Here is a 15,753-nt window from a genome sequence, read left to right as displayed (position 1 = left end):
GAGTGAGGGTGGGGGTGGGGTTGGGGTAGGTGAAGGGTTACAGTTGGTTGGGGGAGGGAGAGGAGAGAAAGAAATTTTGTTTTGTTAAATTTTTTTACCTGTTTTAAAGGTCACAAGTTAAAACTTGACCTGCTGTAGGAATTTGGTGGGAAGTTTGTATTATTTAAAAATAATCAAAAGTTTGTATTATCGTGAGAGAAAGAAAAAAAAGTTTTCATTATTCTAGTTAAAAAATCCTATTATTTATAAAGTATATCGAGCTATTATCAAAGATATAAAGCGTATAGATGTAACTTTGAAGTACTAGTGTGTGTAAGTATGTTTAATTATCTAGTAGTATAAATTATAGAAAAGTGATATTTTTAAAATATATATTGAGACTAATCTAAATATTTTTTTACATATAGTAACAATTGTTTCTTCTACATTACTTTCTCCATTTTTTTTCGTTCTTCCCATTTATCTGGAATCTCGACACTATTCAAAAAACTCGAGCAGACAATTACAGAAAACATATAATAGTCATGTAGCCTTGTTTGATTCCTCTCAGTTGAGTATATTAAAATTTTATAATTTTTACTGATACGTAATTAAAGATATTAATAATATAAAAGCGTGCATTGACAAACTTGGAAAAAGAAATAGGAAGAACAAAAAAAGAAGGTGGACTACTTAATAAAAGAATACAGTCTAAAATAGTACATGAATTGAAAAATAGAACGAAAGTCAAAATATTGCAAATTAAGCATATTCATAATGCAAAGGATATATATGTACTAGTGTGTGAGTAACAAGGAGACAATGCACGTGCTAACACTATTATAAAGGTTACTTTGATATATATATATATATATATATATATATATATATATATATATATATATATATATATATATATATATATATATATATATATATATATATATAACTGTCCTACCTTAGTTTATCCATTTTTTTTTTTTGATTGTTCATATATTACCAATGTAATATATGTGACAAGTATAGGACAAGTGTCTTCAATCAAATTAACTTTTAGCATTGTGAGAATTAAACACATAATTTTGCGTTTATAATTGTATAAGTATTATCCTTACCTTTTTCTTTTTTGAAGAAAAAAAAAAAATTCCCACAAAATATATTGACAAGGCTCACAGTCGATGATGCCTAGGAAATTTGATCGTTTTGCCTCCCACAAGTGTACGTGAAAGTATTGGATATCCATCAACCATACATAATTATTAAATTAAATTAAATTAAATTGAACTCATCAGATGCATTTCGATCACTTTGTGATTACATCATTACATGTATTTCATGTTGCTGCATGGTTAGCATTTTGCCATGCATACGTTCTCGAGAACTCATTGACTAAGTAAGCCCACTTGCATTTCGCCTATACTTAATGTGGAAAGCTATTTTTTTTTTTTTTTTGGTAGCGAGCTATAATTACTTTACATGGCTATTAATGATCATATAAAATTAATATAGAAAGGAAATCTATATTTCTGGCTGCAGTTGATTACTTTATTGTTTCATCTAATTTCGACCAAAGATATAATTTGACTTCCGATAATAATATATGTGTTTCATATTAATCTCAAGTTGTCATATCATATGTGGTTTTGCATTTTACAGCCATGTCCAATTAAACTAGCATAACTTGGGTTGATTTTTCACTACTACTTACTAATTAATGTCTTTTTAGTAACAACTTATCCAGTCTAACTAGCCGGTAATCTCCATGGGCAAGGCTTATGTATATAGTAAACTTTCCGTTGTTTATATGTTGGTCTCGTTTTCGAGCAAGGAGAGCATTCACCGTATATTCGAGTGTACCATGTACATGGTACGTACACTTAAGGCTTTTTTTGCTCATTTGCTCTTTTGAAATTCTCCTTATCGTGCGAATTTTGCACATTTGGAGGTTTCATACAAGTTATTAGCAAAAGAAAGTTTTGGATATACCATACTCACGGTGCACATAAGTGTTGTATAATAAAATAGTATTTCAAGCTACACCTGTTTATATATTTGGGAGTACTATTTTTTTTGAAAGAATATTTGGGAGTACTATATAAAATTATAAACTGCCCTTTTGCACAATTTTGTCTCCGTATTTAGAAATATGTCCTCTTTCCCCAAAAACATAGAAACATTTGAATTTTTGCCTGTCTGTGAACTAGCCAACCCATAATTATGGTGTGAAATGTGAATCATATAAATTTGTATATCATTATTGTTTTTTTAATTGTTTCCTGGTTTGCATTCTTAGGTCGAAACCACCACACTGTTAGTACAATACTACTACAAAGTAACCAATAAGGACATAGTACATGCCATATAATATACAAATAAGCAGAGAATTAACAAGATACAAGAAGATTCATGAGACTTTGAGATACTAAAGTTATTTATGGTCAGGGTAACCAATAAGGACTAAAATTCGTATTTGGATATTAGCAGATAGTGGTGGTACCAACTCCAAATACTAATGCAAGGCTTTATAGTACCAGACTACCAGTAGAGGACTATATAGTAGATTAATACAATATTCATAGTACATTTGTAAGTTTCATATATATAGTACAATAGTACATTGTGATACATGGCAACATGCATGATAAATCAAATTTGTAAAGGTGCAATTTTTATTGGTTTATTTAAGACGTGATGAAAATGGATCAAAGTCTGTAGGTCTACAATGGGCCAGTTTCGGACATGAATTTCTGGCCTGCAATTCGAGTCCGACTTAATTTTTAGACAAGAAACTCGTACCATGAGCATCCTAAATTTGGAAAATCAAGCTAACTTTGGACCAGCCAAAAACAACGGATTTTGGCACTTGGCTTGCCCTTACCCGCGGGCCACTTTTTTTAACCAATGTTCGGATCAGCCCATCATCACCTATTTGTTGTACCACTTGGCAAGCTTAGGTGATACCATACATAATAGTTGCATCAGGACTAGAATATGTTCAAAATATAGTGAACCTCATGACGCTAAAAGTTGTCATATTGAAAGTTGAAACCATCAAAATATTTAAGACTCCATAATAGATTCCAGTTGTTAGTATCTAGAAAGAAAGGGAAGGAAATTGGATATAGATATGGATGAAATTGTATATTATGGTTGATATCAAGAGCTTGGAGCACGATTGAAAACTTAATGAATGGTATCAAATACTTGTACGTGCATGTATGCTAGGAGTATATGATACTAGTCACTAGACACCAGTAACTGAAATAATTCACGTGTGCTCATCTTATAACCATTAAATTGATTGCTGCAGATTAACATTATGCGATGCGAAATTATTTCTGGGTTCTTCAGTCTTCATGATCTCACGGGTGAGTGTGACCAATGCATATTATGATGAGAGAGAAACTCTTACAAGTCATTTTCTGTGTCACAGACAAAGTTTGGTAAATCAGTTACAAAAAAAGAAAAGATAAAGTTACTCCTTTCATGGTAGTTAATTGAATGAGTTTTGGTTTATTGGTCCTCTCTTTCTCCCCAATCATTTTCATGGGAAGTTTGTTGGTGAGATATTTCCAATCGACATAGATTTGTGTTCTTAGTAATGACTTCACCAAAAATTCTCCAAAATCCGCAATCAAAGAGAGCCATATATTAAAAACAAAAGATTGTAATTTTGGCGCCTTAGAGCTAATTATATTCCGTCAAGGTAAGATGAAAGTGGCGCACTTATATATTTGGAATAGAACATGAAATATTATTATTCTCGTGTGGGGTTTTCGGAGCATCTAAACCTGTCATGTGACAACCTAAAATATGTGTCATGGTAAGGTACTTATATTAGGGGGATAGAAGGAGTTAAGATATAGGTTGTATAAGAGGAGAAGATAATGTTCCAGCAGAAACTGAAGCATCTTTAAGTAATCCATGCAGTGTGATACAACATCAACAAACACAAGAAGTGATTTAAAACTAATACAGAGTTGACACATTTAAGAGAATCAAACAGAAAACAGAAAAAAATGTAGAGAATGGTGTTGCAACTTGCAATATGGGTAACAATGAAAAACATCACTGGATTAAGTAGAGAACTATAAAATACAGGTTTCACTTGATACCACAAAGAAAATAGCAAACATTTTTTCACTTTATGTTTGAATAGCTAGGTCCAATTTCTATATAATTTCTACATGGTCTCCTTAATATTGAACATTAACTAATGTATCTTGGAGATCTTCTCATTTAACTAATATGATTATTGTTTTCAATAATCACTTTACCTGCAATCTAAAATTGTTTAGATACATACTATATACTGACCCATCAATTTCTAATGCTTCGCATTGCTTTGGTTGCAGCACATCATTTGTCGAGGGAATTTTCAGATTTAGCTTGTCAACTTGGCAATTTCGGTCGTCGATAACGACAATACACTGCAGGGAAGAGAACCCCATTAATAGATGGATGCCTAAATGTGCTCTACATGGCTTCTTTTTTTATCCTAATGTATGCTAATATTCTCTGATGCACTCACAAAACAAAGAAGACAATTTTTAATACAAGGAAAAGTATCCCAACCTTTCCTGGATTCATCACAACAGTAGGCAGAGATATAGAGCTGCGGAGTTCCAAGTCTCTGCTAGTAGCATCAACTCTAAGTACACTTCCATCTTCCTCCTCAATCCTAGTGGCCTTCAAAAACAAAATTTCAGGAGACATAAAGACAGTGAAACTCTAGCAGAAGACTAACATTAGATTGAGGTTTCATATATACCTGCAAATGATCCGCGCCACTCCTGTTTTTAAGAGCAGTTTGCAATTAGCAAGCAGCAAATGACAGCAAGAGTAATACATTACAGAGGGCAATATTTTGCTACACATAATATGGTATTACATGATGAAAAGATGAAATACTGCCTAAATGTCACTTAACCTCCTTCAAGTAAAAAACATTCGAGCTTTGCAAATAGGTTGTTATTATGACAGACAGAACAGGCACCTTTGAGAATCTTAACTTTCTGTCCCTTACTCCAAGATCTGCCCTTCCAACTTATAGCTTGAAGAACCCTCACAACTACATAAATAGTAAAAATAGGTTCTATAAAACAATAGCACAACAAATACAGCAACAATTAAGTTTCTTCCTGTTGGTGACAAGTATATTCTTAAATCATTCATCTATACAAGGCAGCAGGAGGGGGGGGGGGGGACGATATGCTCTACATTCCATAATAAACTTCTTCATCGATTGTTAGGGTTTTTTTTTTCTGATCCATATGAGCCAAGAAGGCAGCACAAAGAAGAGGAAGGGGGATTTGAACCCGTTTGTTCACAGCACCTCAATCTTAACCACTAGGCCAAGACATCCTTGGTTATTTGCTAGCCAACAACAAATGTTATAATGTAAATTTGCAAAAAGGAAGTCCCATGATAATTCTTCTCCACCTCTAAGTATGAGTTTTTCTCCAAAATAAGTTGATTACAATAATACAATCACCTAATGGTACCATGTTGTTCACGAAAATCTAAAAAGGAAAACATTTCAGGGGACTCTTTACAAGTAGAAATAGAATCGCACTACCATGGACATTGGTAGAAGGCTTTCCTTAGAAAATTTCATACAAGCTCATTGTCATTACTAGTAAGGCTACGTTTCTTTGGCCAAAAAACATTATCAATGGAAAATGATTTTACTTATAAACGATATGTTTCAAAAGAATATACAATTGCAGCTTCCTTTGAAGGGTAAAGAATAGGGTAGAAAATGTGTTTTCCCTTTCTTTAAGAAGGAACCTCAATAGGGAAAACCATTTTCCACCAACTGAAAAACTGTCAACCTTCCCAAACCAAAAAAGGATAATGGGTAAACCATTTATCCAGGACAAGGTTTTACGGCCGACCAAAAACTTTCTAGTTATAACCGTCTACCTTGTACTAACATCAACATTCACTATTTTGATGGAATTGAACAACAGTTTCATTTGGCCAATCTGACTGCTTAAAAATCAGAGAAAAAATCAATTTTAGAATGGTGAAACTAACTACTTGACTAATCTTTATTATATATGGGAGCACATGGCCGACATGGAGGACACCAAAAAATAGAAAAAGAAAAAAAAGAAATAAAGAAAAGGAAGATTAACTACCTGCTTTATTAAAAAAACTAAGATAACCGTATCTCTATCACTATTATATTTGAAAAAAATTATACGCTTTCGCACGCATAGCGTGCATAGAAGACCTTGGAAATTTTATACGCTTTACCACATAAACCAGCTTAAAGCCTTTTCTCCAAGTACTCCTAGATAGTTTAGAAAGTTCGGAATGGTTCAGGAAATTTCAAACAAATTAGTTATTGTAACTTCAGAAAAGTGTAGGAAAGTTCAGAAAGATAAGTTCAGATGACAATTTCAAAGGATGAAGGTATTATCTACTTTACCATCACAGTTATGCCAAGTTCTTGTTTGATTGATTCAGCAACAAGAAAAACAGGTTCTTCATCACCACAGTTGAATTCACTATCATACTGACTATGCATTTGTAAAATCCAGTGTTGATACTCTCGCTCCAGTTGTTAAAGCGTCAATTGCTTCTCGCCTCTAAAAATTTGGACTTTTACTACAGCAAGAATTAATCAGTCAAGATGCTTATTAAGACCTCTTACAAAGTTACAATTTAAAAGAAACTATGATGAGACAGTTCACCAAGTCACCTTTCTCTTTTTGAGGAGTGTAACATCCCAGATCCTTCAATGCCTTGGTAAAACGATCATGAGGGGCTAGATCAGTCTGAAACATCCACCATCTAAAGATCAGGCTTTAAACAAAAGGCGGTACAACAATTACCGCTGCTAGTACAAAGAAGCACCATAGAAACACAAGGACAAGGGGAAGCAATTAACTAAAGTATCCATATGACTTAAGACACTCTAATATTATATTTTCATTGTTGTTACATTTTCTTATTTCTAGGGGAGTAGGGAGCAGGAAATATAGCGTTCTTTTTGAGAGGGCTGCAAATTACAGAATGATTCTTCTCCACCCAGAAAACACACCATATCAGCAACTTCTCATTTGTGCCTAGGAAAATGTATTATTTCCAAACTTCCGCTATGTTCTGAATTATGATGTTGTAAAGATCAGACACGAACTTAAAGCCGCCAGTATCTTGGCTTCTTTTCATTATCTAAGACAAGTATCACTATCTAACTATTAGTTTAGTTGGTTGAAGTGGCAGGTACCCAGGTAGCACAAATACCTGGGGTAGTGGTATGCAATGCTTCCATTACGATTTAAGAAACATGAAAACAGTGTACAGCTCGAACATATGGCAAGAAAACGTTGGGCAGAAATGCAGTTTGACAAAGAAGGTTTCTTGTTTCATTAATTTCAGAAACACATCCTCAAATTTGGATTACTCTTGATTTTCAACTTTGAAAAAAAGAAAACAAAAACACAACTCTTTCTGCAGAAGATTTTGTTTTTGACTTTTTTCCAAGCCAAACCAAGAGTGTAAAGGAGCGGATATCTAATTTCCAACACAGTCATGTCTCCTGAAAAAGATCACTGGTATCTAAAGGCTATTGAATATTTATTTATTTATTTATTCAGTTTGCTATTATAACGTTTCAGCAACCTTACAGCAGAAGTAAACCTCCCACATAACATGAACTGAACAAAATTAGGAAGGACAAGACAAGATTCACTTGAAAGACAATAGGAGTACAGGACAAATAGAAATAAGAATAAACAATGTAGTGCGGTAATAGCAATGCAATACGCCAATATCTTCGATGGTATTGGATTAAAAAAAACCAGCATTGGTGTCTGCAAAAAAAAAAGAAGTCCGTATAAAATAACACATACTCCGTCTGTCCCTCAGTAGTCTTCACATCTTGGTTTGGAATAGAGATAGAAAAAAAAAGAGCTTGGCTAGGCGTCCAACCGTTTGAGTCTCTTGGTGGACTCAAACAGGGGCAGTTTGGTCATTTCATGTGTTGGAAGATTACACGCGCGTTTGGCAAGGGTTTGCTTGGTACCAATGCTAGGTTATAATGGTACCATTGTGTTTTTTTTGGGTGTTTGAACCTCTTTTGGACTCCACCAATTGGTTACCAAGTGTTTCTCGAAAAAAAAGGAGTTAAGTGGGTAGATGGAAAAAAAAAAGGTAAGAAAAAGTGGGATAGAGTGACAGAAAAGTAAAGAGAGATGAACATTACTTTGTTAAAACCTAAAATGGAAAATATCAAATTTATTGAAGACATAGAAACTAACATTTAGAATAAGATTTTTGGTAAAGCAAACAATCTTATCAATGAAGCACTTAACTCTTGAACAGTTTCTCTTCAAAATTTCAACCTTGTTCCCCTTCTTCTGTCTGGATTTCACACAAGGCAGCAGTTCCTGTAGCACATATTGGATAAGTTCAGGTCATTCTCACATGCTGTATCAAGTAAGCACATTGAGGCAAAGATGACATATTACTTTATAAAGAACTGCTGTTACCAGAAAAAAAAAAAAAAAATATATATATATATATATACAAGTAGAAGAAAATATGTCCACTAAAATATCTCCTCGATCAATGGTCATAGAAAAAGGAACGAAGAAACAACCAACTAACATTTGAAGCGTACACACTAAAGCACAAACCAGTTATATGACTAACTAACCCAGCGAGCTTCAGGAAGAAGACAACCCAACCGCCTGATGGAAATACGACTAAAAGATTCATAGTCTTCTTGAATTCCACAGCCATTACAATTCAGTTTTTCCAAAATTTTATCAATACTCTCCTTGCCCTGCAGAGATCATTCAAGCATCAATAGATTCCAAAGCCATAAAAAAAGACAAAAATCTATACAAAATTCTATACCTCAACTATGGGAAAGTAAACACACTTCAGGTGCGTGTTCCCTTCTCGCACTGCTTTTACGCCAGAAAGCACAGTCAGAAGAAGTTAATCAACATCATAAAAATAGATAAAACACCTACACAGCTAGTCAAGAAAACAGGAAGAAAGTCTACGATGAGAACTAGATGCTAACCAACTGAGGGGCAGGGCGAGAAATCTTCACTGTCAGAGGCAGACTTTCTAGAGTAGATTTTTTAAATACAGACTAAGATAGAATACTGGTCTTACTTGGAGATTTAGACGCAACCTTATCCTCTTCAAAAGAAAAGTGAAGATTCCGGACAAAGTCTGGGCCACTAGAAGAATTCAGATTCGTCACTGCCACTTCAACTCCTTCAACTAAAGCTAAATTGATGCCATTGATCTACCAAAACCAAAGATCAGTAAATTACACCAGTAAGCACCTGGGAAACCTTATAGATAACCAAAATATGAGCTTATTATAATGATCATGAAACAATTTAGTGAGATGCCAATCCACTCTTAAAATGTGACATGAAGCAGCCACCAAGGACTGTGGCTTCTAACCTCAGCAGATAAGATAGTAACTGGATAAAAGCACAATTATCAGTCGTCAGTACTCATTATCAACTAATGATATCTAAATTTAATAATAATAAAAAGCTAGAGCTCCTCGTAGAGCTGATTATAAGCTTCATATACAAGTCTTTGTTGAATCCTAAAGAAAAATAGGATTTTTTGGTCACAAAACATCAAAGAAATGAAAAAAAAAATGGTAGAGGACCTGGAAATCCATCAATATTGTAGACTTGTAGTCCTCTTGGTCTTGATATCTTAGCACACTGCAAAGAAATGCTCCACGATATTAATCTAGCAGATATTATCTAATACTGATTCTATTTCAGAGAATTGAAGCAGCTAGGAGTAGAATCATAACACTTTTGGAAGTCAAGGAATAGTGAGAGTGGATGTGTGTTTATAACAATTATCGCATTGACGGTAACGCTAACAACGCAGGTCTTTGTTCTGCTGAAAGCCCAATAAATTGTATTCTCTCCTTCGATGGACCACCCAAATCAAATATTTTATCTTCATACTAGACAAGTGAAAATTCGAACATCATTCCTGGACAGCTAAAATACAGACTATAAACTCAGTGATTACAATAATGCAAGTGCAGGTTTCTAAATTAACAAATTGACAATGAACTCCAGTTTTATCTAGTTCTCCATAAAAATATCAGTAAGTACTTACAGAATGACAGTTATGCTTCATTCTCATTATTTGGAGAGTAGTCAAGTTGCAATTTAGATTGACGCTAACATTCTAGAGAAAGAGCAGCTTATAATCTAAAAGCGCTATGCTATAGACCACAATGAAAGGATCAAAGCTCCTTTCATAGTTATTCATACTTTGTAATTGATTAAAAAAAGAATTAATAGTCGAGATAGAGGAAATGTTTCAAGAAACCTGACTCTTGGTGAAAAATGATTGTCAATAAATCTTTCCAGGACAGCACTTTCGAAACCAATTAAAGACTACAACATCAACTTCAACAAAACCCTTAGAAGAGACCAACCAAAGACAAATAAAAACTTCTAGAGATTAAAAAGTGAGCAGAGAAAACCTGAATTGTTCTTGTATATAAAAAGTTCATACATCTTAAAATATAAAAGAAAAATGAAGATTTTTGTGCACATTATTTCTCAAAGCTCCAGAAAAAGTAGCAAATTAGTACAATTTGATATAAAAGCATACCTAAATGTAAGGGAAACAAATATCCTTAAGCTTGCACTGGAGTTAAAATGTATCAGGGAGTTCTAACTTGGGATTCATAGCAATCTGCAGTGCATTGAACAAGAATTTAGGATCAGAACATAGAACACAGAACAACAGTACACCACAAAGTATCAAATAACCTAATCTATAAATTCTAGTTTTCAGGTTCTTGAATTAAAGGGGTTAAAACAGAAAGGGGACTCAGTTGAAGTACAACTGCCCATGAATCTAATATAATTCGTCATGAAACTAGGTAGGAGACTGAGAAAGAATAACAATTAGAGTCATTGTGCCTTTTAAAAATCAACAAGCATCTACTACACTATGTCACAGTGGTCAATGCAGAAGATTATTAGATTCAACAAGATTATTTGAAATCTCTAGACCTGTAGAAACAACAGTAACAAAGGCTGAGAAACCATGATTCATGACAATGTAGCAAAAAGGTAAGTAGGATAGTTTGAGTAAAAGATAGAATATTATTTGCTTTATTAATCAAATATTTATTCCAGCAAAGGTGACACCAGAAGATGTTATGCAATAACACACCACAATGAATTAAGGGAAAATAATTTAAGGGGGTCATAACATAAAGAGAAGGTGATGGAATAAGGTAGTGGTGGTTGATAGAGGAGGGATGGGGAACTACTTTCATTTTGGGTCATACATTACCCTAGCACTTTGGGTTAATGGTCACATTTTTCCCCCATGCCTACTCTCTCGACCACCACCTCTACCCAGCTTCTTTGTGTTTATTTTCTCTTACTTACCCCTTAATTCTATGCCCCCAGTCCAAGCATGCCATAACGAATTAAATATAAGCTTATAAAACATGCAAGCAAAAGAGTAAGTTGGGGACTTGCCTAAAAAGAAGCAAGAAAACCCGAAGGACCCAAAAGACACCAAGGTGATAAACAAGCAGAACTGCACCTCCGTAAAACTTCCATGAGGGGACAGTTCAGTCCCTCTGTCTGGCGGATCTCGAAGTCGACCTGCAGCCTGAAAATTAATAAATATCTCTGTAAAATGACACTGAAGATAACTTTTAGAGCTTGCAAACAAATGTTGTCTAAAGAAATACAAGTCATTTATGGACTTCAAAAAGTTCACATCTCAAGAAAAACCTATATTACCTTTCAGTTAAGTTAAGATCAGACTCAGACCATCTTACAGCATGCCCAATGTTACCTAATTTGCCTTTTGAATTCGCCAATTCGCCCAAAATGGGCCAAAAATGAACCAAAACCGACCATAATTCGCTTTTCTCAATTCGCAATTCGCGGGGCATTTAGAGAATTAGGTAACACTGAGCATGCCTAGCACAGGACACATGATTCGAAAAAATGCCAAAAAAAATAGATTCCATACTCAAGACTCAACAGTAAGGAGATTCCATCATCATACCTCCCTAAATGCATAGAGGCAATAGTTCCACCATATCCAAACATCCCAAAGAAAGGGTGCAAAAAAAAAAAACACTTTTCAAAAAGAAGTCAGTTGTAAATCTAACTTCGAGATAACAACCTAGACGAAATGCTTAATTTTAACCCTTGATTCAATAAATTCACCTTCCTCAATAAATCCAAGTACACATTTCATGAACTATCTCCAAGAGTAGTTTTGTTTGCTTCCTAATAAAGCTCCCTGGAAGTGAATGCAAATAGATTCTCTTTCTAAGAGGCATCTAATCACATAAGGGACGACACTAATCTATACATGATTATTTTCAAAGATAGCTTTCTACTACAAAATATTTGAGTCTCTACATATAATTGCTACTAGGTTGGATAAACTTTTGTCATTACCGTGAGATATGGAGGTTTTCCACTGATGGCAAGTTTTTTGGAAGTTCTATGATAAATTTAGAAGATTAACAACCCAAGAAATAACATAAGAGAGATGAAACATGTAGTAAGAGCAAAAAGAGCAGAAATTTTAATAATTATAGCCACAAACTAAAGCCATTAATTAAAGACCAAGCTTTTCAAAGGAGGAACTGAAAATACCACTTCACCATCGAATTCTCATCACTTCCATTAATTCCAGGGCCAGTATGAGATACATAAACTTTATCCTTGTACACCTCAACACTGCAAAACAAATTCTCTTCCGGTTAACCAAATAAGTTAACTACGAAAATTCCATCATGCAGTTACTGATTCCAGTACCCTATATTGCAGAAAGGTTAAAAAGTGAGTTTATAGCAGCAGAGGAGACAGAAATGAGAAATCATAAATGAAAATGATACTATATCTCCAAAGAAAAGATAACCCCAATAAACCCTTGAGAGTTAGGCATATATATGGCCGTATACAACCTAGTCAGGGAGGCTTGAAGATAGAAACTGCAATCTGATTCATGAACTTGCATATGATGAACAAGTAGTACACATTTAAACTCAATGTATAAAGAGGAAACAGAAGGAAAAAGAACAATTTACATCACCAATTCAGACATTAAGTAAAAGATCAACATTTCAAAATCCCAGCGCGGACATATATAAACATAAAACACAATTCTTAATCGTCTCCTTTTGAGAAATAGCTTTACATTCCACTGTCTCGAGGATAAAACTGAGTATCTCAGCTAAGGACAAAGGAACAACACTCCCGGGTCTAGGATAAAAAAAGACAAGTGAAGTACGTATAAATTAACTGTGACAGTTTCATTATAAAGGTTATGCTATTCATTCCTCTTTCCCTGGAAAAGAAAAGGCCTCAAAGTCCTAACATCAAGATGATGAAGATTAACATATTTTATTACAAATATGGTTGCCTATATGGCAATATGTTCCTTCAGCTAGCAAAAAAACTAAAAAGTAGCAAAGTTAAGAAAGCACAGGTATACCTGAGTGTATTTTTGATAGGAGGCATTGATAGAGTGATCAGTGCAACATTCAGTCAATAAGAGCAGGGAATGATTGAACTCTGAAAGCCAATACAGGTAATAAATAAGGAGCAAAAGCTACAATAAAGCATTGACCATAACTGCAGCCTCATCCCATGAAGAACAAGTTAAACTACGCACATGTTTAAAGACCAAACTAAAGTATCCTTCATCAAGAACAACTTAAAGAAGAATCAGTATAAAATATATAAAGAAATCATGTTACTAGAACATCAGATATACTTAAGATGGTGATGAGCAAAATTATTTACCTTATCAGTTTCCTTTCGCCGTTGCCATTAGACCACACTGCCTGTAACGAATTATCCTGGGAAAACAAAGAGTCATCCAACTAGAAGCAAACAAGAAACAACAAACTGAACTAGAAAATTGAATCTGTTGTTCAAAATGCAAAACCCAAACACTTACAATTAAGTCTGCTAGCGCCGTCATAAATGTATCTGGTGTCAAGTCCCACAACATATTCTGTGAATCCCACAAAAAAAAATACAACGAGAAAAGGCAATGTGGTCTAATGGCAACGTAGTTCACAAACCTCACAACAAGTATCAACAGTGTGAGCACCACTATCCTATAGCAAAGAAATATCACCCAATCAAATAAATGATCTTGCTTATTAAGCCAACAATTGCATTGAAACAATATTAATCACATCATATAATAGCTCATACTAGAAATGGTACCGAGAAATAGCATCAAATTTTACTATTTAAGACCTGAAACAATAAACATAACTACGAAAAGTGCTTTCTCTTCACCTTAATATTATACATTTCATCTCTATTCTCAACAACATATGAAATAAACTTCTATAATTTCAACTAAATCAGGCCAGGAGAGTAAAAGGTGAAAAGAACGCATCCTAAACATAAATGTTAAAAAATCAAAACCACATGAGCATTCCTCGAGATGAAAAACCTAAGATCTTTTTCTAGTGAACTACTACTTCAAACCAGCACCATACTAGGAAATTGAAAAAACATAAATGTAGTAGTACTTACAAGACTATAAACATGATAATAATTCTGAAATACTTTAATCCAAACAAGAAACACATACAAAAACAGCACATTTTGGACAAACAGGAAACACATACAAAAACCAACAAAGTAAACAACCAAAAAGATCAGAAATTTGAGCATAATGACGATTACACCAATAAAAAACACAAAAACAAATACAAAAAATGCAGCATTCCTATAGCATTAACATTAATGAAAACTTACCCAAATTTTCACAAAGAAAAAGAAAACCGCCAAAACCATACAAAACTGAAAATCATTCAAAAACCCTTTTAAAAGTTTAACAAACACACCTCAAAAATAAAAATAAAAAGTAGTAGAAGAACTCACAGAAAGTCTCAAGTAGTGAATTTTGTTAGGCTTGAATATATATCAAAACATAATTGACTCCTTATTATGAACCCTCACTATCTTCCAAATAAAACTCTTTAGAATTCCATAAAATCTTCATCCAAGAATTACTACTATCTTTTGGGTTTCTTTCAATGATTTTAACACTAATCACACATTTGAGAGAAATATGTGAAATCGATCAATTTTATCTCCATTATTGTTTATTATCATCATAATAAACTTTACGAATGCTTCGGAATTTCCTTTTTTCTCACTCTTTTTTTTTTTTTTTTTTACTAATCTTTAACGAAAATCAAACCTAAGAATTGAGGAACACCCAGATAATTGAATAGTGTGCAAGAAATGGAATTTCTTTGAGAGAATCTGCGTATGTTGGTAGGGGTTTATGATTGTTATATTTGCTATAATGCGCGTCAAATTGACGCATATGTTAGTTGTTTTGGGTCTGTTATGTCTATAATACGCGTATGATATACGCGTACGTTAGCTGTCATGAATGGGTTGTGTCTATAATACGCGTAGGAATGAAAAGTGTAGCTGTTTTTTATGATACATGTGGAGGGTTTTTTTAAGGGTTTTTTAAGGGTTTTTTTGGAAAGTTTTTGGGTACATGATCTTGGCGTGCTGACGTGGAGGTGTGAAAATGGATTTTTTAAAAAATATAAGAGCGCTTATAATTATAATAATAATAATTGTTAATTCTATAATCCGAATCATTAATTTATAAGAGCACTTATAAAATATTTCACTATTTCTCTTTAAAAAAATGTTTCACACTTGAAAAGTCGGCAGTCTTAACTCGTTTTTTCCATATAAAATAAAATACGATATACAAACAACT

General features: G+C 33.7%; 1 protein-coding gene across 1 annotated transcript; it reads right to left on the bottom strand.

Annotated features, from left to right (window-relative positions):
* Positions 1–4,032: 4,032 nt before the first annotated feature.
* LOC104904751 (structural maintenance of chromosomes flexible hinge domain-containing protein GMI1) lies at positions 4,033–15,395 on the bottom strand. Its single transcript, XM_048636401.1, has 15 exons — positions 13,945–15,395; positions 13,788–13,843; positions 13,477–13,556; positions 12,636–12,719; positions 11,560–11,628; positions 10,609–10,692; positions 9,635–9,692; positions 9,118–9,253; positions 8,851–8,903; positions 8,648–8,776; positions 8,250–8,378; positions 6,689–6,764; positions 6,416–6,594; positions 4,555–4,668; positions 4,033–4,409 (listed from the first exon to the last, which is right to left on the bottom strand). The coding sequence occupies exons 7-13, from the start codon at positions 9,644–9,646 to the stop codon at positions 6,551–6,553; spliced, it is 579 nt and encodes a 192-aa protein (XP_048492358.1). The 5' UTR covers positions 9,647–9,692; positions 10,609–10,692; positions 11,560–11,628; positions 12,636–12,719; positions 13,477–13,556; positions 13,788–13,843; positions 13,945–15,395; the 3' UTR covers positions 4,033–4,409; positions 4,555–4,668; positions 6,416–6,550.
* Positions 15,396–15,753: the final 358 nt, after the last annotated feature.

This window comes from Beta vulgaris, chromosome 9, assembly GCF_026745355.1.
Source record: "Beta vulgaris subsp. vulgaris cultivar EL10 chromosome 9, EL10.2, whole genome shotgun sequence".
NCBI classification, from domain to species: domain Eukaryota; kingdom Viridiplantae; phylum Streptophyta; class Magnoliopsida; order Caryophyllales; family Amaranthaceae; genus Beta; species Beta vulgaris.
The sequence above is the reverse complement of the archived record's forward strand: the minus strand, read 5'-3'. Positions and strand labels throughout refer to the sequence as shown.

What these genes read in the sequence shown, in the direction of transcription:
- LOC104904751 (XM_048636401.1), bottom strand. An exon ending in GGTTGCGTCTAAATCTCCAA is followed by an intron (nt 8,904 to 9,117) that starts GTAAGACCAGTA and finishes CTGGCGTAAAAG; the next exon opens with CAGTGCGAGAAGGGAACACG. An exon ending in TTCTTCCTGAAGCTCGCTGG is followed by an intron (nt 8,379 to 8,647) that starts GTTAGTTAGTCA and finishes TATGTGCTACAG; the next exon opens with GAACTGCTGCCTTGTGTGAA.